The following is a 24,936-nucleotide window of genomic DNA, read 5'->3' as shown; positions in this document are numbered from 1 at the left end:
TGTCTCAGCTGGAAGTCCCCGTCCCTTGTCTAAAATGAACCACTACAATGTCTCCTATCATGTCACAGGCTCCTGTCAAAACACTCCATTTCTCTGTCCAAACCCAAGAGACCCTTCTGGCCTACTCCACTGTGCTTTTATTTTTTGGAAAAACAAAACAAAACAAAACAAATATTTTTAAAAACTATCACTCCTGAAGGTCTCTTATCTAGAACTTGACTTAAACAATAAATCAGCAGTTCATATATGCTAGAACCCTTTCATAACTGGCATTATATGCAAACCTCCAATATATGAAACATATAATAAAGATGAGATGCTAGAAGTGGAAACATAGATGGCCAATCAATGTTTAGAAAGATATTCAACATCACTTATCATCAGGAAAATACAAATAAAATCAAGATACCACTTTCTACCCATCAGATCAGTAAAAACCTATCCAGTGCACATATTTGGGCATGTGGAAAATAGGAACACAGGTGCATGGGTTGAGGGACATAAATAGTATAGCTATTTTGAAGAGCAATCTGGTAACATCTAGTAGAAGTGAAAAATAAATATCTTACCACCCATTTCACTTTTATGTTTATTATACTGGAGAAATTCTCATACTTGTATTCATGGATACACTCATGAGTACGGCTACTGCACTGTTATTTGTAATAGCAAAATATCAGAGACAACCTAAAATTCAATAGGGGAATAGATAAATTATGGTCTATTCATATGAGGGAATACTATGTTAAAGGAGAGGACTAGCCACACAGGGGCAATAAGGGAGGTGATTGATGCTTTTGCACTTGGAAAATGAGGTGTGGCAGGAACTAGTCCTAGAAAGGGCTTGTTTTCCTTTAAAAAGCCAGAGATGCAGGTGCTCCAGGCCTAAGTGATAAGTGGAAACCACATCATTCAGACGTGCCAAAATCTAGAAAGTCTGTTTCTGCTCCTGAAAAGTTGAGATGCAAGAGTAGAGGAAGTGAGGAAGTGAGTGGGTGTAGCCACATATTGCTGAACCTGAACACCCCCTTCAAAGAGAGAAACAACTCAGAATGTAGATCTTTAAAAAAAAAAAATAAACAAACCTGATACCTGCTGAAGACAATGAGTTGTTGGATGTGCCACACATGATGGTTTACGTAAATACAAACACTCAACAAATGAGATTAATTCATAAACAGTACCCTTACCTCACCCACTTAGATATTTCTAGTCAAGAACTCCTAACTCCTCCTTGCTGCTTCCCCAAATCATATTCATCTTCAAGATACAGCTCAAATCCTACCTTCCCCAGGAGCACCCCTGCCCACAGTGATTTCTTTTCCCTTCTGATCCACTCCAGTAACAGAAGTTTTAGGCATGTGGACTCCTCTATCTCATACTATCCCCATGGGAATTAACAGAGGTTCCTCCTATAGAATGTAATGTTTAATGTAATTCTTAGTGCATAGCAAGAACTCATTGATTACTAGCTCTTGTTCTTATTACAAATGCATATTTCCCCTTTGCTTAGCATGGTACTCTGCTGTAGAAGATATTCAATAAATGTTAACTTTTGACTCTGAATATGGTGATGACATACTTACGTTACTGGTATATTTGCCCGGGCCATCTCCTGAGGTGGGGTTCTTGGCTTGTTATTTACTGGATATCCTAAATCACTAGTGAAGTCTGTGGGCATTTGAGGTCGGACACGCGCAAGTTCTACTCCCTGAATGCTGAGGCGCTGCTGTCCGGGACGGCATATGGTCACTAACCCTTTGTTCCAGGATTGGCTGCTCCTAGATTTCTCCTGATACCATTGGCAGGGTTCTCGCAAGATTTCCAAACCATCTAGCCCACAGTCATGGAGAGAGAGTTTAAGCCTTTTAGAAACCAAGTATTACTCTTGGAGCTTTTCTTCTAAGACCTTAAAGACCAGGGAAACTTAATTCCAGGAGTATCAGAGGAAGCATGGAGGAGAAACCTGGGCTAAGGAAGAATAGGCAGGGCAGGTGGTGATGTGGAGAACATGGGGAGCAAGCAGGCCACCTGATACCACTGGGCACAGAGACTTTCACTTAGTGATCTCATTTAACACAACCACCACAGCACAGAGAGATCGTTACCCCTACGTTACAGATGCGGAAACTGAGGCCTGGAGATTAATTTGTCCAAAGATGTACAGACAATGAGTGTTAGAATAAGGACTCTACCGTAGATCTTCTTGACTTTAAAAAACTCATGTTTGTGGCAGAAGTTAAATCCACTTCAATTAAATTCACTTGTATTTGTTTCCATTAAACAAAATTTAAAAAACCTCTATTCCATATGCTTATAATTCTAGGCCATCAGGTAATAATTTCAAGAATTGAAAGAAGTGACTTACTTGAAAAACAAACTGAGGGTTCTAGAGGGGAGGGGGGTGGGGGGACGGGTTAGCCCGGTGATGGGTATTAAAGAGGGCACGTTCTGCATGGAGCACTGGGTGTTATAGGCAAACAACGAATCATGGAACACTACATCAAAAACTAATGATGTCATGTATGGTGACTAACATAACATAAAAAAAAAAAAAGAAGTGACTTATTTGGGAAGGGGTGTGCAAAGCTGGTAGGTGCTCGGGATGACAAGCACAGGGTCCCATGGCACTAGTAGTAGAAAACAGATACTCTACACAACACAAATTAGGAAGAAGAAATAGACCTGAAAATCATGACTTTTTTAGAATCAAAACAATACGACATGCAATAAACGTATAAAGAAGATTACCTAAAATCAGCACATACGTTTTGTTCAGGAAGTTTACCTTACGGTAAACTGAAGCAAAAACATCCTAATGGGGTCAGTGTTCACATAACTATTAGCAACCCTGCGATGACGGTGACTCCATCTGGGCTTATTGCTGTTATTCGTCACAGATACAGACTGAAGGAATGCAGCAAATACACTACTGAAGTTCTCCAGGGAAGAGAGAACACTTGGTGCTAATGGGAAAACTACTCCCGCTTACGCTGCTCTACACAAAGACAGCCCTTTCGGGCAGTCAGGACATAACTGAAAGCTTCAATTACCTCTGCCTACAATGCTTATTATTCACTTTAATATTTGAAATATCAGAGAATATGAAATAATAGCAGCTTTTCTCTGACTCATACAATCCAACAGAAGTAAAGGAAAAGAAGATGAAGTGAAAACAAGACCAAGAAAAGAAGTTTTCTATTTTAACACAAATGAACTACATGACTCAAAAGTAAAACCCACAAAGAAGTAAGCTAGAAATAAAACCTTTACTGACAGACATCAATCGGTTAAGGGGCACTTATTTATAAAGCAGAACATTTCATCAGTTAGGAAATAAAAACAAATTTCAGGTGCAACATGTTGAGAATATGCCATTCAACAACATAAAACTCAACAAGCCTGATAAGCCTTTCAGTCTTTCTCTTATGAATTCAATATTTACTAAAATAGAGTGATGCAAACCTTGTATCTAAAGGATGACAGATAGGTTGTATGCTGAAATGAACCCTGATTAATCTTACTAATGGCGTATCAACTATCTTAATTTTAAGGAGCCATTATTAAATGACAGATTGCAGAGTAATGTAGCATAAGGACAATAAAAGGTACAGACAACTGTACCTTTATGGTGTGACAGTGTTATTTTAGACACTGTAGACACTGTAGACACACATAATCCTGGGGTTCCTGTTAAAGGAAATAGGAGGGCAGTGCCATTTTCATTTTCATATACTTTTTAGTGGCTCTTAAATTTCCCAACACAATCACTTTTGATAAAGCATGACATTTTATAATCCAGTCAAATTTTGTATTTTAAAATCCACTCCTAATTGCCTATTAATGAAATACAAGCTTAAAAGCCCTTACTAAAAATGCTTCCCATAAATGCACTGGGACCAGATGGCTCTTAGCATCAATGGAGATTCCATAACCAAAAACTGAGAGCTAATACTGCATTATCCCTTTCTTTGAAAAACAATCTGCCAATTACGCTGCCACCATTTTTGTAAATTTCCACTAAAGAGGATTCAAGGGAGAATTTGTCAATACACGTACGCTTCAAAGCTCAAGGAAAGGATAGATATACCAGGTTTATAGTCTTACCACAAAGCCATTAAAATAAGTTACTGAAGGGTGGCAGGTTTAAATGAGGTCTACTTCATTCAAGTGATTCGCCACCTGATCTCCATCCCAGAAGCTGGTTTGGGGAGGGACTCCTGCCATTTAGCCCCCAAGTCCCCCGGGGTTTCTAAGGAGGGTTGAGAATCACTGTTTTGGTCTTGCAGTGTAGGCAACTACCAAGAGTTCCTTATAGAGCCAGGTCTTTCCAGTTACTCTGCTAACTCGGCTCATTTGAATGGGCCCTTCTGCTACTTCAGTCAAGCAGACTGTAACCAGAGGCATGCATCAGGAGTGTGCGCCTGTGGGTAATATTGGCTATGCAGGAAAAGAGAATGACATTTTTGAAAATAGTACAAAGGGTGGATTCAGACAATGATTTAAGATAGGTTTTTTGTGGCCTGTTTGTTTTTGAGTCGATATCATAATGTCTCCAAAAGCTTTCAATTTCATCTTCTGGAACTTTTGTTGATAAATATGTCACAACTGAGTAATAATTTCATGTTTAATTCTAAATGCCTATGTATGCACAAAACTCCTAATATAGATGACCTGAACATTTTAGAAACCTGTGTTATTCATTCCTTCATCTACCCATTCATTGAGTATTTATCGAGGACCTACTATCACTAGGCATGTACTGGGAAGATTGCAATGGACAAAGGAGAACCAAAATACCTGCTCTCATGGAGCTTATTCTGCTGAGGGAGTTTCTGACCAAGCAGCAAAATGAAGCTTTGCTTATTTCTCTTTATCTATCACATTTCATTTATCCATAAATAATCTGAAACTTACAGAGAGAAGCACAATGCAATAGAAAAATTTAATATAGATAAGGAAAAGTAAAACCCAAAAAACAGCGATGATATTATAACCTTGGTGAACTTTAAAAAAATCCAGAGCAAATAGCCTGAAAGGTGGTTAGAATAACTCAGTGGTAAAATAAACTGCAACTGATGTTAAATAAAGTAAAAAACCAATATTTTCAAAAGCATAAAAATCAAAGTCCTTTAAAACACTGATTTTTTAAAATCTAAGGTTGTGTCCCAGAATATTAGTAAAGTTCTCAAAAAATTTAGATCCCTGGATCTACCTCAGATCTTCCCAATTATAAATCATATGGGATCCAAAGATAGATAGTTTTAAAAAGCCCCAGAAGCAGTCTGAGGCGCCTTTTAAAGCCACTGTCTGAGGGTGGGATTTCCTAGATGGCAGACCGAGGAGTTCTACAAACCCTCTTTCTCCCAAAACACGATGAGAATGGAAAATACAGTCAAATCAACCATTTCAGGACCTTGGTAATCAACGGAAATCAAGCAACAAGCTGAGAACTGTTGTTTCTTGGAAAACTACCCACAGTGGGGAAGTGGAGGGGAAGTGTGTGGTCTTCCTGCCCCTCTCAGCTCAAGCTCTACTCTGGTGGGCGGGCGGTGCGCCGGACTGCCCTGAATGCGGACAGCGGAAAATGCCACTCCCAGGCATTGTCCGAAAACAGCAGTGCTCTTGCAGGCAAACGGATGCTGACAGTCAACCTCTTAGCTAGCCTGAGACAGCAGTCCTACTGGGGCCACTCCCAGATGACTATCTGTTCATCTAACCAGAGATCCTAAAAATGAGAGAGCCATGGAGGGTTTTGATAAACTTTCACACATCCTGGCCAACTAGGAGGACCTAACAGGTCTGGTGGAAATAAAAGGCAGAGCAGGTTTGAAAACTCCTGAACTCTGAATATGTTCACAGTTCACAATCCACAATCCACATCAAAAGAGGTTGGAAGCTTTATTGGATTGAGTTGTTGCAGTGCAACCTCTGGCTTATCATTAACCACTGAACTACAGACACCGAAGGACAACCCTAGGAAACAAGGCTTAGACATAAAAGTAAGAACTAAATTGCTATCTCGAATATAACTGAAAACATAATTAAAAAAAAAAAAGACAAAATTGTTACATGGTTGTGAAAAACAGAAGGCAGCAGAATGAATTCCTATGTGGACTGTTCTTCATTTATTCAATCCCTATTTATATTTGTTTTACTCTGGACCAGACACTGTGCTCAATGCCCCAGTACAATGGCAGACATAAGAGATAAGGCTGAAATTAAATAGTTCATATTCTAGAACTAGGGTCTGCTCTTCAAGGTCTCAGGATTTGGGGCAGATTTCTCTAGTCTTACACACAGTCTCAAATTCCTAAAAGCACATGGTTTTTTAATGATTTATATGACTTATATAATACACTTGACCTTTGAACAACACAGGGGTTAGGAGCACCAAACCCTTGCACAGTGGAAAATCCATGTATAATACTTGAGTCCCCTAAAATTTAACTAGTAATAGCCTACTGTTGACAGAAAGCCTTACTGATAACATAAACAGTTGATTAACATATCTTTTGTATTTTATATGTATTATATACTGTATTCTTACAATAAAGTAAGCTAGGAAAAAGAAAATGTTATAAGGAAAATCATAAGATAAAATACATTTACTGTACTGTGTTTATTAAAAAAAAATCCACATGTAAGTAGACCCATGCAGTTCAAACTTGTGTTGGTCAAGGGTCAACTGTATTTTAAGTAACAGATCTGAGGGAGTCAAATACATTACCGAATAATTTTAAGTGATAGTATTTTGTTTCATTTGGTACAAAGAAAATAACATTAAAATATAACAAGGGCATCTATGTTCCAGAGCTGGCTCTAACACTTTCTGTCTCAATAGTCTTTGCCAAAACATTCTAGAGCTCAGTTTCATTATTTATAAAGTAAAGCAGATTTGACTAGATTTCTAGACTGACTCTTTGATCTCAAATCTATGACTCAAATTCCAAGGGCATACAATAATACAATAATACACAGTAATATAAAAATACTTACAAGAAACCTACCCAGGCCTACTTTAATGAATACAATCCATCCATAATTAGCACAGCATTTGTAAACACATGCACACTTTAAGGTGGAATTTAAAGAACTATTCTCTTGAATAGATAAAGCATTGCATTTGAAACCTTATTTATAAGAATTGGCAGTAGACTTAATTTTAATATATAGTATTAGAGTCAAAACTTGTCATAACATATTCACAAAGATTATAGGGATCATAGTGATTAGATTTTACTGTACCTGAGATCAGAATGTTAACATCATGACTCTTGATATTTATTTTTATTTACTTAACAAATATTACACAGTAATCACTGTGTAATCACTTTACACATATCAATTCATTTAATCCTCAAGACACTCCTCCGAAGAGCTACTATTATTATCACATCTGTTTTACAGATAAAGGAAACTGAGGCATCAAGAGGTTGACTAACTTGCCTAAGGCGCTAGGTAGGAGGCAGTAAAACATTAAACTCGCTCATGGTTGGGGCGCCTGGGTGGCTCAGTCGGTTAAGCATCTGCCTTTGGCTCAGGTCATGATCCCAGAGTCCTGGGATCCAGCCCTGCATCAGGCTCCCGGCTCAGCGGGGACTCTGCTTCTCCCTCTCTCTGCACGCCATTGTTCTCTCTCTCTCTCTCAAATAAATAAATAAAAGCTTTTAAAAAAACAAAACAAAATCCCTTGCCAATGGCTAGTAAGTGGCACATAGGCTGCATTAAAACTCAGGTCAGCTGGCTCCCAAACCCCATGCTCTCACTTACTATATATTGCCAGAACTCATAAACCAATAGGCTTGTACTGTAATACAGAATATCCAAAGAAGGAAACTATGGCAGTTATTAAAGGAGAGGACATATATTATTTCCCTTAAACATATGCACACACACACGCGTGCGCCCTCACAGACTCACACAGCTCTCGTGCATTCACAAAACCAAATGATAAATTTGACAGATATGAAATTTGTAAAAAAATATGTATATAAATATAAATATATATAGATCCCCCAGAGAAGTGGTGGTATAGAAGTTAAGATCTTCAGTGTTTTTAGATTAAAATTGTTAGACCTTACATTTTTTAACAATCCAAAAATGAACCCTATACATGTTATGTCGTGAGCAAGTCCATTACATATATAATGTCGATTCTATACAAACTTTAGGCAATACCACACTATCTAGCTTTATATTTTAACATGTATATGATACACCTTTTATTTACCAATTTGAAAGAATCATCTTTCTAATTTAAGGGTCCTCTTTTATCTCTGCCTTAAATAAACAACAATTGCATCTTCCAGATAATTCGTATTTGTTGAATCATTATAGTCCTCTGGTGTGTATCTGGCCTATAATATCATGTGTTTCTCTTCTCCCCACCTAGTACCTTTGCTCTAACCACAGTGATATTTGTATTCTTTTTCTGCACTTTAGAAGATTTCAGCTTCAGTTTCTGAATTCTTCCATTAGTGCTGAGAGATTATTTTTAAAAGAAGTTTTTTTGTAACAACCAAGTGCATTTTATATGGCTGGGATGTTCATGTCAGGCCGTGAAGACATCCTCATACATTTATCAAGAAATCATAATAGAACTCCACTGAACAATGAAAATGCCAAGAGACATGAAATGGGGAAACAGAGAGGGCTCCAGAAATCTCTCAAGTAGCAGGGAAAGCATGCAGGCACAGGGCATGTGCAGGCAAATGTCCACAGCCCCACTGAGAGACTGCAGCCATTAAAAAAAAAGGGGGGGGGTAGCTAATGATATGCCAGATAAGAAGCTGTCCTCTCTAGAGCATCACAGGACATTCCTTTCTGGAAATAGAAGAGTCTGTCCCATGCTATCTGGTGTGCTTCTGAGTCGGTCTTTGCAGCAAAAAGACAATTACGTTTAACTTTTTAATTAACATGTGTCCTTCCTGACAGACACTGTGAATGAGACACTTTTTCCTCCCCATTATGGCTTAGACTTTAGATTTAATTACTGTGGAAATGAATCAAGAAACATGACTTCAGGCATAGCATTCTAAATGTCGGCAGAGGAACAATATTAATTCTCTATTCTAAAGTATCTGTGTCATCCCACCTTTATGATGAGTGATGTGAAAATAATTTTAGGAAGGAGGTGACCGACCCGGAGACCCTACAAGACATCGGGAGGATCACCTATCAGTTGCGGTCAGGAGAGATTTTCTTTGGATAACAACGGAGTTTTATTTTGCACATTTTCATAATTACTAATATATAAAGAAATTGTTCTTCAAGTTATATATGAAAGGACCAGAGCCCTTTAAAACTTAGATCGAAATGAGTTCATAAGCTATTATCAAAATCCAGCCACGTTCTCTTTCATTGCCTCAAATGAGTAGGGGGAATGCTTAATATTATTTTATCTTTCATGCCATGAGCTATGAGCCATGGAAATGCAATGGAGTCACTATTCAGTCTGCCAGTAAAATATATATTTGGAAAACAAAAGCCCCCAAACTTTAAAATGGCCTTAAAAGAAAGAAAGTTGCAGACATGCAGGCTACCTTCTCATACAATCCAGGGCTCGGATAAAGAAGTCCTTGTGTAGCTGGTGCTCGTCTCTCAGGATCGAGCACTGTTCCAGAGTCACCGACATTGATGTCCTGTCCTTGGCACTTTTGCAACAGGTGAAACGAATGCCATTGAGTTTGCGACAAATCTGCAACACAGACATACAAACAGCTCGTTGCCCATCTGTAGATGACTCTAAAGTGTCGGACTCATCTATAAACACTTTTTATCTAAACACGCCAAATTTATGGGAATTTATGATAGTCAATTGGTTCAATCTGCCCTAGCGAATGAAACGCATTATCTTTTCATTTCAAAAGCTAGGGGAACAGATTGAATCTATTTAGTTCTTTGTATGTGACGTGTGAGGTGTGGGGCTGTTGAAGCATATGAGATGGTCACTGCCCTGAAAGGGGGCCTGAGCCGTAGCGGATGACAGTAATGATCACTGCCTAGGAGCAACACCTTAATTGTGAAGGGAAAATGAAACTAGATTTCCTGGATCAGACACTTGGTTTGAATGCTAAGTAGCTAACATCTTCTTACTTTACATTTAAGAAACCTTTGCGAGTTTTGGCTTTAGGTTATGAGATTTCAAACATCTACGTGGTGCCATGAAGCAGATAAGTGAACCACTAGCCACTCATCAATGCAACTGGTAAAAATAAGGACACCAAAGAGTTGCTGTTAAGTGCACATCTACTGTACCAGGTATAATGCTAATAAATTTCATATAGATTTGCTCTTTCAATTATTTTTTAAAATAATTTATTGTACTTATTTATTTATTGAGAGAGAGAGAGCGCACGCAGACACACATGATGGGGGGAGGGGCAAAGGGACGGGGAGAGAGAGTCCCAAGCAGATTCTGAGCTAAGCACAGAGCCTGACACGGGGCTTGATCCCACAACGCTGAGATCATGACCTGAGCCGAAATCAAGGGTTGGATGCTCAAACGACTGACTCCCCCAGGTGCCCCTAGATTTGCTCTTTCAATAACTGCACATGAATCCTGGAGGAAGCTGTAATCATTCTTATTTTACAGATGACAAAATTGAGGCTTAGCTAGATTAAGTAACTTGGGCACAACTGAACAGAGCCAGGATGCTAATGTAGGTTTGCCTAATGCCAGGGACCAAGCCTTTAGCTTCCCTTCTATTCTGTTTCTTTTTGCAAATTCTTTCTTTTTGTTATCCCAATGTAATTCAAGAGAAAAAATCTCTGAGCCACAATAATCTCTTGTCTCATTGCCTTATTGTTAGCAGGTGAATAACTCCATTCCTTTCTTCCTTTCTCTTCCCTGTCCCATGGCAGGGCCCTGATATGACAGACCAACACTACATTAGTATCAACAATGTTAATCAACATGCACTTAAAATAAATCTAATGTGATATAATATAGTCTTGCTTTATTACCTGCCATCAAGGAGGCCTTAACAGTTATTCTGCTTTGAAGAAAAGATATACTAACACAGTTTATCAAGGGTTTTTACCATGTTTTAATTGTGATTCTGATACTTACACTAGGATTGACAAGTCCTTATTAGACCTTTAGCACTTTCTCACTATTTCCAATGTAAGTGACTAGAGAAATATGATAGCAAGATTTCACCATAAAATATTTTTTTCATCTGGAAGACTCTAATCTTTTCAAATAAAGAGTATTTCAACATTTTTAATATAAAACAACAAAGACTTGGCTATTCATATTCATAATAATGAAATATAGACCTCAATGGCCACTTATGAGATAATGATTTTTTTAAAAAGATTTTATTTATTTATTTGACAGAGAGAGCGAGAGAGCACAAGCAGGGGGAGTGACAGAGGGAGAGGGAGAAGCAGGCTCCCTTCTGAGCAGGGAGTCTGATGCAGGACTGGATCCCAGGACCCTGGGATCATGACCTGAGCTGAAGGCAGACGCTCAACCGACTGAGTCACCCAGGTGCCCCTAGATAATGATTTTTAAAAAGAATGAATATTCTTTAAAATGTGTTGTCTCTAGTATATACAACTCTCCTACTAAGGATATTTAATGTTCTACATTTACCATAAAGAGAAGGCAGAGGCAATTCAGAGTGAGCAGGTTGGGTCTTGGTTTCCTTATTTCTACAGCTCCTCTGAACCATATGAACTTAATTTAATACACTTGATTGGCATGTGGTCTCTTTAAATTCTCATTTTTTATTTTTTAAAATTTGAACAAGACAAAACCAAATAGTGTTATATTTTTTCAATGAGAATGTAAAATATTAACACAGTAATATATAATTAATAGATTTTTAAAAGAGAGGAGAATGAAATAGAGACAAATAAAAGCTTTTTGGAAAATGTCAAAAGGAATTTCTATATTTCTTGATTTTAAAAGTATTATCCAAGTCCTTGATTTACAAAAAGGATATTGAAACTGAGGTATCAGCTACAGAAATGCTGTAATAATAATGTCAGTGTTCCTACATAATGCTAAATTTGCACATTATGGGTACCATGTATTTATCAAGGCAGTCAATCATCCATTCAACAGTTGAGCTGCGAGAAAGCCATATTTGGTCAGTGTTTAAGTTTCAAAAAAGAATTTTCAGGAATGAATGAGATTTATGGGAAAACTTTTTTATACATTCAAATGGTAAAACTACATAAACTAAGAGAAAATATACATTTGTGTTTGTACATGTACATCTTTCATTTATCAATCTACACACAAATTCATGGTATGTATATAGTGACATATGTATATGTTCCTAAGTTGTCAGAAAGCCTTGGTAAATGATCAAATTACCTTCCTGTTATCCCATTATTAGTAAAAATAGCAAAAATAGCTCATGACCTACCTTTGTGAAATTTTTGTGAGAATTAACAACCACAGCAGTCTTTGAAGACATAAAAAGCAGCCACCACTGGTAGAAAAACTATTAAAAACAACCCTCCTGTAATGCAGTATGGTGCTAAATGGGACCAGTGCAAATGAGCTGCCTGAAAGCAATGTTTCATATTGTTACCTTTGATGTTCTTCCCTGGGCCTCCAAGAGGGCATGAAGGGAAGCTAAAGCAGCTTTCCTCCGCCTTGCTCTTGGTAAATGATTTTATATAGACTCGTGGTAAATTATCCATTCCTTTTTCCCAGAAGAGAGTAAGTAATATTGGATTATAATTGAACACTGGCAATAGGGACAAGGCTTTGTTTTAAATGCTCTTGATATAGAATGAATAGAGTTATTTTAGGAGATCGGTTACCGAACTCCAAATTACAAAGGCAACACTGTAGAGGAACTACAAATATGGCATTCATCATAAAGATCTCCAGTGTGGGCCTTTTCTGATGAAAAGATTCTTGCATTAGGAAAGGATCTTTGGGTCTGAGCGCTGAACAAAATTCATAAGTTCATGTGAGCTCTGCCTGAACGGTTGCCAGACAAGAGTTTCAAAAATACAGGCATTATTCTCTCCCTCACTCTGGTAGAAACCTGGGGCAGGAAATAAGGCAGAACTTCTGCCCTGAGGGTGTTATTGAATGAGAAAGAACCATAGAAAATATAGCTCATTACCCCAAGAGCAATCCATCAGTAATAAATTCTATGCTAATATCTAAATTAACAAACGCATTTAAAAGCTCATTAATTGAACAAGATGTCCAGGAGCCTTACTGAGGCCATGAGTCAAAGATCTGATAACCACATTCTGTTGCAACCATATGTCTCTAGAGTAGCACTTCAAAATCCTGATTGATATGGGCGACTGACATCGCAAACATGGACTATCAAGAAAACCAAAGACACTTCATTTTAGCCTCAAAGTGTCAAACAACATCCAGGATATACAAGAAAAGCCAATAGGTAAAATTGTTTCTTGTTGAGTGCATCTTCTTCCATCTTGTGTTCTAGTGTATTGATAGAATTACCGACAGCATTGAAAATGCCAAATCCCCTGGATAATGGAGAATGACATCTGGTAACCCAAAGTGCAGAGATTGGACCCTACACAGCAAATACTCTATGATGTTTGCTGGTCATCATGGTGACAAGGACAAAGATCTGGCTGGAGAGTGCTTACCGTTGCAGCCAACCACATGATTTCTACATTCTTTCTTTTTTTGGCTTGGATATTTTGATGGAGATTTTCTAGTAATCCTTTTAAATCATTTTGTTCTTGAAAATGTGAAATGTCTGGGGAAAAAAAGTAGAAAGAAAGGGGGATCGTGTTAGTATTAAGCTGCCCATGGAGATTTGCTCAATTTATGTACAAGTAGAATTTCCATAACAACAAATAACATTTGGAGCAGAGAGTATCTGAAGATAATCATATTTATTAATCTGAGGATAATCATAGATATTAATCTCTCCAGCTTTATTCTTTACTTAGAAATATGCCTCAGCCTCCTCCTTTATGTATTCTGTGCTATTGCGTAGTGTCAGTTTTCATATACTATTATTTTACTAACAAGGGAAACATTTTTGATGATGACGGCAGCCTCCCTTCAACCAAAGCATGACACAGATGAGACATGAGATATAATTTTACATCTAAATATAACCACTTTCTGCTACTAAGTAGCTAGTCTGAATCAAGAGGATACTTTAAACTGAACACCTCAGAGGTGGAAGAAATCTGAAGGTTCAAATGAAACACAGGAAGTCAGTTTCTACAGCAAGATACCTTCACCTTAGCACTATGGACATTTTGGCTTGGATTACATTTTGTTGCGGGGAATGGACCTATATTCTGCATTGCAGGAAGTTAAGTGGTATCAGTGACCTCTACCATTTAGAAACAAGTAGTACCCTTCCTGTCAATCAAAAATGTCTCCAGACATTGCCAGATGTTCCTCGAGGGCAAAATCTATCCTGGTTGAGAACAACTGCTACTAAGGAGGACAGGTACAGCATGGAAAGAGGGAAAACATGAGAGGTGATAGTTAATTATATGAGATAATTAGATAGGGAGCCGGAAATGACTGATGCTCAGATCTCTACCTACTAATAACTAAAGCATAGGTAATAAATGGCACACATTTTACATTAAAACCTAAGGCAATGCACATCATGACATAAATGTCCCTGACACTTGGTGAGATGGGGTCAAGATCAGAATATAGAGATGGAAACAAAAAAGTCTTTCTAAGAGAGTTGTTGGATTAATGCTGTATGGTATGAAAATGTGCTCTAATGTTGAATCTACAACCCGAAGGATGAAGAATTCCTAAGAGTTTTAATTGAGTTTGAAAACAGGAGAAAATCCATAAAAATAACATGGACTGTATGTAAGCTCTCCAGTAACAGTGAAGCAAAACTGATAGATTCCTGAATCAAATCTCTCTCTCTCTCTCTCTCACAAACACACACACACATGCATACACGCACACACACAATACAAATAAGTTGTAATCATAGTGTGACTTTGTACTTTCCAAAACTGTACCAGATGTTTCATTTTATTAAAATAATAAATCTGAGTAGTTCTTGATCTTAGCTCCAGAGAGTGAGGAAGTATCCTAATGACCTCTACTAGCAATCTGTATCTGCCAAAGAGTGAAAGTGGTTGGTAAAATAAAAATACCCATTGAAAACAGTTATATATCATCTTGAATTTCATGACCACAGAATAGGGGAAGGTCAGGTACAATTGAGATGCATCCTTATGTTAGGGTGATGAGATTAAAAATATTCATATAAAATATATGCATGATTCCACTGTATTAGTTTCTAAATTAGGAAAAACCATCAAAAGTCAAACCCTTACTATATAGCTATAGATGATTCTCTTAAGACAGACAAGGTTTGACTAAAAACATCACATTGCTTGATAGGAGACTCTCTGATATACAGAAATTTTAACAGGACACAGCCCAAAGATAAAGGGAAGAAGGCATAAGGGAATGCCTTGAAGACAGTTACAAAACCAGCTCAAGACTCTATAGCTGACCAAATAAAGTAAGGACAATAATGCCACTTTTTAATTCATACTCACGGAATAAAAGAAACAAGAAGTCAGGTCGACCATCATTGCCTTTAATGAACTAAAATTTAAGCAGCCATATAAAATTATGTACAGGTATATCATTAACAGAGAAAGTGTCCTTGACATCGTTGAAAGGAAAAACTGGTCAGATCAATGAATGAATTTGTATAACATTGTATGCGTGTGCAAGTGTGTGTGCGCATGTGTGCATGTGGGTGCTTACATCTCTCTAAACATGCACGTAGGCAGATAGAGACATCGGTCATTGTTAGGCTGTAGGATTTAGAGTGATTTTTCAACTGCCTTTTCATGTCATTTGAGACATTTAAAATAAATGTGTGCTGTTTTTAAAGAATAAACTTATTTTGAGAGAAAGGGAGAACACAGTATATGTATAAGAAAAGGAAAGAACCCCAATTCTTAGGATACAAAGAGCTGACCTCAAAGTCTTCACAGTTCAGTAGGGGGAGATAGATTTTTAAACCATCATTAACTGTAGTGAAGTGTACTGTGGGCTATGGCATTAAGTCAGTAAAAAATAATAGAGACCCAAGGGAAGGAGTAAGCAGTTCCATAAAGAATAGTTGGGTAGGGAAGGATCTCTAGCAACGATAATGCTTCATGGCTACAGAGAGCCTTTGAGGCCCAGGAAAACTGTCAGCAAATGTGTGGAGACATGAAGCAGTACTGTCAAAGCAGGGAGCTTATAGTTCATTATGTCCTTGTGGGGCCTGGTCCCAGAGGCAGGAATTTGAAGGGCCTTTTCTGCTATGCTGGGAATTCTGGGCTTCATCCTAAAAAAAAAAATGGAAGCAACTAGGGAATTTTAATAGGGACATAACCATATCTGAGATGTCCCTGAGGTCCTTTCTTTCTCTTTTTTTTTAAAAAGATTTTATTTATTTATTTGTCAGAGAGAGACACAGCAAGAGAGGGAACACAAGCAGGGGGAGTGGGAGAGGGAGAAGCAGGCTTCCCACTGAGCAGGGAGCCTGATGTGGGGCTCAACCCCAGGACCCCGAGATCATGACCTGAGCCGAAGGCAGACGCTTAACTGACGGAGCCACCCAGGTGCTCCCCTGAGGTCCTTTCTGAAGTCACCTGCTATAAATGGCTTTCGAATGTTTTTGAAAGGAATACAGAATACGAATTTTACCTGCAGCATTATGCACACACGCAAAAACACACACACAGTTCTATAATAAGAATTTTATGAAATAATACCCTAATCACATACACTGTTCCCTGAATATATTCCGTTCTATTCCATGTGATGATGATGATGATGATTTTTATTATTATTGTCCTAACCCTCAAAATTGATCTAACAACCTGGAGTCAGCATAAAAAAATTTGCAAATTACTGACTTAGGGCAACCCCATGTCTAAGATGCTTCGGTGACTTTCCCAAGGTTCATAGTCAGAGGAAATTAAAAAAAAAAAATCCAGTCTCCAAATTCCTATACCAGCAATTTCCCCCAAATCTGTGTTAGCTGGTGGTACTAAAAGGCAGTTCCAGTATTAACACAATGAACCGGCTTCTTCAGAATTCTGAGAATCCAGAATAAAGTACAATGATTTTTTAAAATAATTTAGTTTCATTATTGACATGAAGGTTTTTTAATCAGTCATTTAAAACAGACTATAAGGATCTGAAAATAAATGGTCATCTTTTGCCTATTTCTACCCCATAAAGATAGCACTTTAGGATAGACAGGCATGATGTCCCATAGAAATTTCACCCCTTCTTCCCAGGGCATGCTTTATAGAAGGAAGTTATTTTGATGTTCTTAAAATTTTCAGGCCACTATTTCTATTTCTGTAATGATAAAACTTGCTTTATTCACAGCACATCTCTACCAATTCAATACTTTGGTTGCCGCCAGTTTTTTTTTTTTTTTTTTTTTTTTCAATCTGACAAAAATCCTAGAGGTTACAGAAATTCAGGTCTGGTTCTGGCAGGAAGTATCATTAGTAATGACTGGTTTGTGGATTAGTAAGTGAGATTTCAAGATTTAATGACAGCTCCTGATAAATCAACTGAAAATCCTGGTAAACAGGGAATATGGATTGGTTTTTAAACTTAGAATGAATCTCTTCAAATGTAAATATAGCCAATAAGTCTTGCTTTGTCTACTCATTCCTGCATTACTCTAGCACAGAATTTAGACAGGGTAACTGAATCTCCATACATATCTCAATAAGAGTATTCTTTTTTTCAAATGGGGTTCAAGAAAGTAATCAGGTGAAAGGTACAAGAATGTTCATTGCATTTATTGTTTATAATATTAAACAACAGCAAAAAACCCATCTAAGTGTTCATAAAGAGAATGGATAAACTGTTATATAATCATGAAATATAATATTATATCATGGAGAGAATCAATAAGCTTGCTACATTATTTATGCATATATTGGCATGAATATAGAGATTGTTGAGCAAAACAGTAAAAATTACAGGACTCATGCAAAATAACAGTAATAATATAAAGTTAAATATGCAAAACTACCATATTTTTTATGGATAATACATGTGGGGTAAAAATGTGTATGATAATGTAAAACACCAAATTCAGAATATTGATTTTCTCTGAGAAGGGAAAGTGAGGGATTGGAACTGGAAGGGGTGCAAAGGGGGCTTTCCTTCTATCTGCATTTTTTTTTACAAAATTTCTGAGGCCAAGTGATGGGTTCCCTAGTGTGTATTATCTTACGATCTGTTCTTTTTTTCTTTGTGTGAAACTTTCATAATTTTTTTTTTAGAGAAAGCACGGAGCCAAGATTCCCGGAAAGTGACTTCCAATGCCAACTCTGTCCCTGCTTTGACATGTGGTCTTAGGTGACTTGCTTAACCCTCGGTCCCTATTTTGTCAACTGAAAAATGAAAACAATAACCCTGCCATGCTTCATCGACTTGAAGTGGAAAACAATTAATAAAAGTTTTGGCAGAAGTGCCTACACTGTTAAATTCTGTGTCAACTCTGAAAAACAGAGGAAGACATTAGTAGCTCTTAGGAAAGCATTCATAGTCTCAGATAAGATGCCAACTTTCTCAGGCAAAACTCAGAATTTATCCAAAGTAAGGTGCATACAGGTGCACACAAAGATCAGAATTACAAACCATCACAAACCGTGTGACTGGTCTCTTACCACTCCCCAATGGCACAGAATAGCCAAATTCAGAGTCACTTTTTATACCAGTTTTCTCCTTGTTCTGTCAAATGGGGTTTCTTTAAGATGACACTGACTGGAATCAAAGGTGGGGTGCTGACAAGTGAATAGGAATAGGACTGTAAACTCTTAGCCGATTGATCTGTGATGCTTAATGAGGCCAAGGCAATAGCTTCATCACCTCATGGTCATACGACTTTATGCTGCCAGAGAGGGTTCCAAGATGAAATTGCAATGAAAGCTGAATTCCCAGCACCTTTCCACCCATTTCCCACTTCCTGGCAGGCATAAAATTTACTCGGGATCAATCATATCCTCATTCTGAAGCCAACTGATGTAATCCTATCCCCTCTGAAGTCAGGACTAAGTTCAGGGATGGGCATCGAAAACTAAGCCACTCAGAACTTGACTGTGACCTCAGCAATTATTTCAGGGGTATGCAAGTGACCTGTCCTGCCCCTGCTGAGTGAAACTCAGGACTCAAATGTTGAAGAGGGAAGAAAAGTCCTCTTTATCTTTGGTTGAACAGGCAGTTGAGCATGCCTGCCATCCTTTAGTCAAGAGATGGCCCGATGTAGGATAAAGTCAACATTAAGAGTGGCTGAGTGATGAAGTAGGGCTGGAAAGTGTCTTTTCAATACTGCTAAGCCAATGAAACAACTTTCCCTTGAAGGGTTGCCTGCCTTACCATTGGAATTTTCAGTTTTGTTAATAAAGTCTCTTGTTCAAGCCAATTTGAGTCAGGGTTTCTGTCGCTTGCAATAAAAAACATGCTAAGGTGAAACACATGGTTATATGGGCATTTTTAAAAAAGATTTATTTATTTTTATTTGAGAGAGAGAGAACACGAGCAGGGGCGAGGAGCAGACTCCCCCCGAGTGGGAAGCCTGATGCGGGACTCAATCCCAAGACCCTGGGATCACTGACCCGAGCCAAAGGCAGATGCTTAACCGACGGAGCCACCCAGGTGCCTCTATATAAGCATTTTTAACATTGGCCAGCCTTATTGCAAATGTGTATTGTTGCTTTAGAGGTGAGAAAAAGACAAATAAGTAGGAATGTCTCTGGAAAGCAGCACATCAATCACTTCTACGGTGTTGGACTTAAGACATGGCTCCACATTTTTTGACACTCCCTCTATTGAGAGGTGGAGTCTATGTACTTTCCCCTGGAAAGTGGGTGGGCTTGTGGCTGTCTTGACTAACAGAGTATGGCAGAACTGATGCTACATCACTTTTGAGGTCAGGTCATAAATGACTATGCAGCTATTGTCTGATTCTCTTGGAACCTGGCTGTCTGTATTCCCTTTTTTGAGATGTTCCCTGTAAGAACCCAGGCACTTTGCTGGGAGAAGCCCAAACACATGGAGGCTCCTGTTTAGGTACTCCACTCAATGGTTTCAGCCAAGTCCAGCCCTGGAGTCAGCATGGCCCAGGTGTCAGCATGTGAGTGCAGAAGCTTGCAGAGGACTCCAGTTCCTAGCCATAAGTGACCCCCTCCCCCTCCCCACCAATCTTCTTTCCAGTGGAGGTCCCAGATATCATGGAGTGGATATAAACCATCCCTACATGTTCTATCTGAACACCTAACCCACAGAATCTGTGAGCACAAATAAGATGATTCTGATTTTTATATCAGTAAATTTGGGATAATTTGTTACCTAGTAATAATCAGAACGAAAAAAAAGAAACAAGTTAGAAGGGCCTGTACCTCTAAGTATGAAAAATGAACATATAAAGAACAATACTTTCACAGTCCACCTTGGTTAATGCTATATTCTGTGATACCAAATCTTATCTATAATTAATTCTGAAATAATTATAGTTAAATGTACTAGCAAGCAAACAAATGCAACTAGGTGAAAGCCATTGAGATGTCTTAAAATTGGAAATTATGTGCTTTCAGATGCTGTAAAATCTTGAAAAATATAGAAAAAAGCCCCAGTGAAACTGGCTTTATTTAAATTGTATTTCCAACTTAACAATTGACAAAAAAGGCAATATAAGAAATCAAATATCAAACTCCCCACCTGAGCAAAGCTGAATATTTTTGACCTACACACTTTCATTGTTTTTTTTTTTTTAAATGAATTTCAAGGTTGCATCACCCATAGCAAATGAAAAGACAAACTTTAAAAGTAATTGTTAAAATATATTAAAAGCAATGTGTTAAAAATTCTTTAGGAATTTCCTTACTCACTATTTTACATTGAAGGCCATGGAATCTGGTGTGCAGGGAGGAGAGTAGAATTGTAACATATTAATATTTTTTTCCCATTTTCCTTTTTTTAAAGAAAACAGTCATGATTGATTTCTGAATCTCCACAGTTTCAAGTCATATCAAAGGGTTGGGGGATGGTTTGTAGGTAGATGACTCTCAATAACTTACTTTCCTCAGATACCTGAGATAGTTTTATGCACAGATAGTAGAAAATTTGAGTATGAAAAGCAGCTTGACACAGATTCCCCAGCTCAATCTTTTTTTTTTTTTTTTTAAGAGAGAGAGAGCGAGCATGAGCAAGGGAGGGGTAGAGAGAGAATCTTAAGCAGACTCCAAGCTCAGCCCAGAGCTTGATGTGGGGCTTGATCTCGTGACCCTGAGATCATGACCTGAGCTGAAATCAAGAGTCAGAAGCTTAACTGGCTGAACTACCCTGGAGCCCCTCATCCCGCCCCACCCCCAACCCAGCTCAGTCTTCTTGTGAGCCCAGTTGTACTGCTTGGAATACTCGTGCCTGTGTCCAAGTAAGTGGCCTAGGTCCTTAGCACTGAAGGAAGGTGAATGGCGGCCTTTTCTTTTTTCCAAGGTAACTTCCAAGTCCCTGTATTTTACTCTGACAAGAACAATAGCAAGAAAAGTCCTGTTGAGACCACACATTACACACAAAAAATCTGAAAACCAAAGCACGAATGGATTTCTCAAAGCTTAGGACAGAAAGGGAAGCAGCTTTTGAGGTAATTCCAGTATCCCACCTCCCTGACCATGTATGAGCCAGGATGCCAGTGAAATATGCCAAGGCCAAATGGCAGCACAGAGATGCAGATGTGTAACAAGGCCATCTCCAGAAAAAGTTCAGCACTTCCATGCTCCTCCACTTTCTGATAACATGGAAGGAACTGACTCCCAAGTTGCCAGAATGATAGCCAAAACACAGCAGGGGGACAGTTGAGAAGACAGGGATTTTTCCCAATATGCAAGGTCTTGGCATGACTTCTTTAGGCTCCTGGAGGCAAGTAAGAATGAGATCTTGAATATTTCATACTATATAGAATAAAATAAAGAACTCTTGAGGTATCAAGAAAGCTATAGATGAGGTAAAGTAGAGGAAGAAGATTATGGAAATAAAGCTGCTTTAAGAGGCTCCAAAATGAAAAAGAGAGAGGTAATAAGAATACAAGATCTACATTTTATTCCATTCATATAGCTCCTTTTTTGACTTGAAGTGAGTTCTAGTTTTATAACCTGGGATTCTCATATATTTATTGACAGCAACAAAATATATTAATCTACCCATGTTGCCAGACTTCCCTTTTCTGACCCACCTGATACAGATAATTTTGTCTTTGGGTCTTGAGTTTCTCCCCCTTACCTGACATCTAAGACGAGTTTTGCTTTATCTGGAGTTTTGTTGTGCAGAATTGGAAGCATGAAGAAATAAAGGTGGGAGAGAAGGTAAACCAGAATGAAACAAAGACCTTGCACTTGTGGTTGAGAAAAGTAGAATAGTAAGTAGTGAATAGTAATAGTAATAGTAGTAAATAGTGAATGTTTGAGAGAGTGGCATGCTCAATAGAGTGAATTAGAGAGTTAGAAAAAAGGATTTAAAAAGTAAAATTGCGAGTTGCTGGTTGTCTCCTCATTGATATTTAATTAAAAGTTGGAACTAATTTTTATTTACCTTTAATTGTTAGGCTCCTTATTGGATGTAACTGGAGTCATCACCATATTAATTTAGGTGATATTTATTTCCAAAAGGGAAGGTGAGCCCTAAGATTTTTAATATCTATCTTACTCCTCACTGTGGGACCAATGAACTTATCCTAATAGTGATGGTTTCAGGATTTCATCTCTATCAGAGTATTCCACAAAGGAATATATGTTTTTTAAAAGAGGTATCAAATAAGCAGTGATTATATGAAAACAGTTCATTAAAGTTAGCATAGATAGCTATTTGAAGGAATACGGATGAGACAGAAGAGTATATATTGAATGGACAAAAGAGGCAGGTTGGTTCGAACTATAGGAAGAGCTTTACGATCAATTTCAACTGGATCAATAAGTTGACTTGTTTGTACACAGGAGAAATATAAGTCTCTTGAGAAACTCAAAGTGCACACTGTCATGATCTTATCCATCATTCTCACATTCGTAAGTGCAATGTGACATCTTCTCAGTACAGAAACTGACACTGGAAAAATTAACTTCCTTTCTCTGGTGAGATAATGGTAGAATGTACTTTGAAGTATTGGCATATACGTATTAATTATTCTCATTTAGTCGATAATGAAATGGAGGCATTCAAAACATCAAGTGATTCACTTAAGTGAGCTTTCCGTTGAATTCATATCTTTTGATTTCATGCCATTTTATGCAGACTTACTAGGCTGGTTTACTGGGAGTCTAGCCAATCTTTGATGAGCGGTAGAATCTGTAATGCAAGACTTAGTCTACTTAGTCAACAGACAGGAGAGGCCCCGTGAGAAGGAAAGAAGGCAGAAAAATGTAAGGATGGCTAAAAGACTAATCTTAGACTTTTCTTATACAAATTAGAGCAGAATAAGGCTAACCAAAAAACAAACAAACAAACAAACAAAAAACTGATGCATCTAATTTGTGAGGACCCTGAAGTAACATAGAAGATGCAGAAATCAGTGCTGAGGGAGGTGGCTATTTGTATGGGCATATGTGAGTATGTGTGTCTGTCTTTGTTATCTGTGGTATCGTTTGGATTTGTTGCTTCTATCTCGTATACAAGTTATTGGACACTAGAAGTCTATGTCTGTGGTTTTACCTGCACATAGAGAATTAAAACGGAATACTGTTTTGTATCATTTGTCCTTTCAAAAAGTCACAGGAGTGCTTCTAGAGACAGATCAGGAAAAATAAATTCTCTCAATCTTTATTAACATCAGAGAGCATTAAAAACTTGAAGAAGCAAATACATCAGAGTTTCTTCTGCAATGAGTTGAAAATAAACTTGTAATTATTAGCATGTATAAATTATAAACAGAAAATAAAGGTACTGCTGGAAACATTCAAATGTTTTTAAATTTGCAATTTTAAATTAAGAAGATCAGGAGTCCTTAGATCTACCGCAATGGTAGAGCAGGACTATAAAAGTGAAAAAACACTTAACTGGGAGTCAGGAAATATGCAACTTAGTCCCTGTTCTCCCACTCATCAGGTCTGTGAACTTAATAAAATCTATCTTGGATCCCAAGTCCCTCATAAGGTTGGACTAGACTGGTATTTGTTAAAATATGTCCTGAGGAGCATTTATTTGGCAAGATGCTCATGAGTATTTCATATATACACATATATATGGCAATAAAATGCTATTTCAACAAAATTAAATAGCTTCAGACACTGTAGAACAGAACTGGCAAATTATGACTTGCAGCCTAAACCCAGTCAGTTTTTTGTAAATGCAATTTTATTAAAATTTAGCCATGTTCATTAATTCACATGTTGTCTATGGCTTAATTTGCACTATAATGGCAGCCTCTAGTTGAGCAGTTTTAACAGACATCGTTTGACCCTCAGAGCCTGAATTCTTTACTCTCTGGTCCTTTACATAACAAGTTTGCTGACCAGGCTATAGGCCTTTTCAAAACTTTCAAAGTGATAATGTGAATTCCAAAACCACTTGACTATAGAATCCTTTTATTCCCCAACAATTATTAGCAGAAATAGCATTCCTTGGAATAGTCTAAATTATTTACAAGATCCCAATTCTTCTCTGATTCTTTAAAACATTCAACTAAATGGCCTCATCTATCTCATTAATTCAATCATTCAACAAATATTTTTGGAGTATAAGCTCTGGGCCAGATAATGTTTTGGGTACCTGGGATATAGTCAAAATATAGACAAGGAGACTTGTCCTCATGGAGCTTACATTCTGAGGAGACAGAGCCAAACAAGGTAAATGACATACTGTATACTAGAGGACAGCAGATGTTATGGAGAAGTGGACCAGGCATGGGAGACTGCAGTTGTAAAGAGAGCAGTCAAGAAAGGCCTCACTAAGAAAGTGAC

At 37.8% G+C, this 24,936-nt stretch overlaps 1 protein-coding gene across 2 annotated transcripts in view; it reads right to left on the bottom strand.

Moving 5' to 3' along the window:
- Positions 1–24,936, bottom strand: part of INPP4B (inositol polyphosphate-4-phosphatase type II B) — a 543,837-nt gene that overhangs the window by 37,729 nt on the left and 481,172 nt on the right. For both annotated transcript variants that reach the window (XM_035023009.1, XM_035023008.1), the window contains 2 exons: positions 13,603–13,715; positions 9,546–9,700 (listed from right to left, as the gene is read on the bottom strand). In XM_035023009.1, coding sequence (XP_034878900.1) covers positions 9,546–9,700; positions 13,603–13,715 — 268 coding nt within the window. The remainder of the gene's footprint in view (positions 1–9,545; positions 9,701–13,602; positions 13,716–24,936) is intronic.

Source organism: Mirounga leonina, unplaced genomic scaffold, assembly GCF_011800145.1.
Source record: "Mirounga leonina isolate KUSES-001 unplaced genomic scaffold, KU_Mleo_1.0 Mir_176, whole genome shotgun sequence".
NCBI classification, from domain to species: domain Eukaryota; kingdom Metazoa; phylum Chordata; class Mammalia; order Carnivora; family Phocidae; genus Mirounga; species Mirounga leonina.
This window is presented reverse-complemented; position numbering and strand designations above follow the sequence as displayed.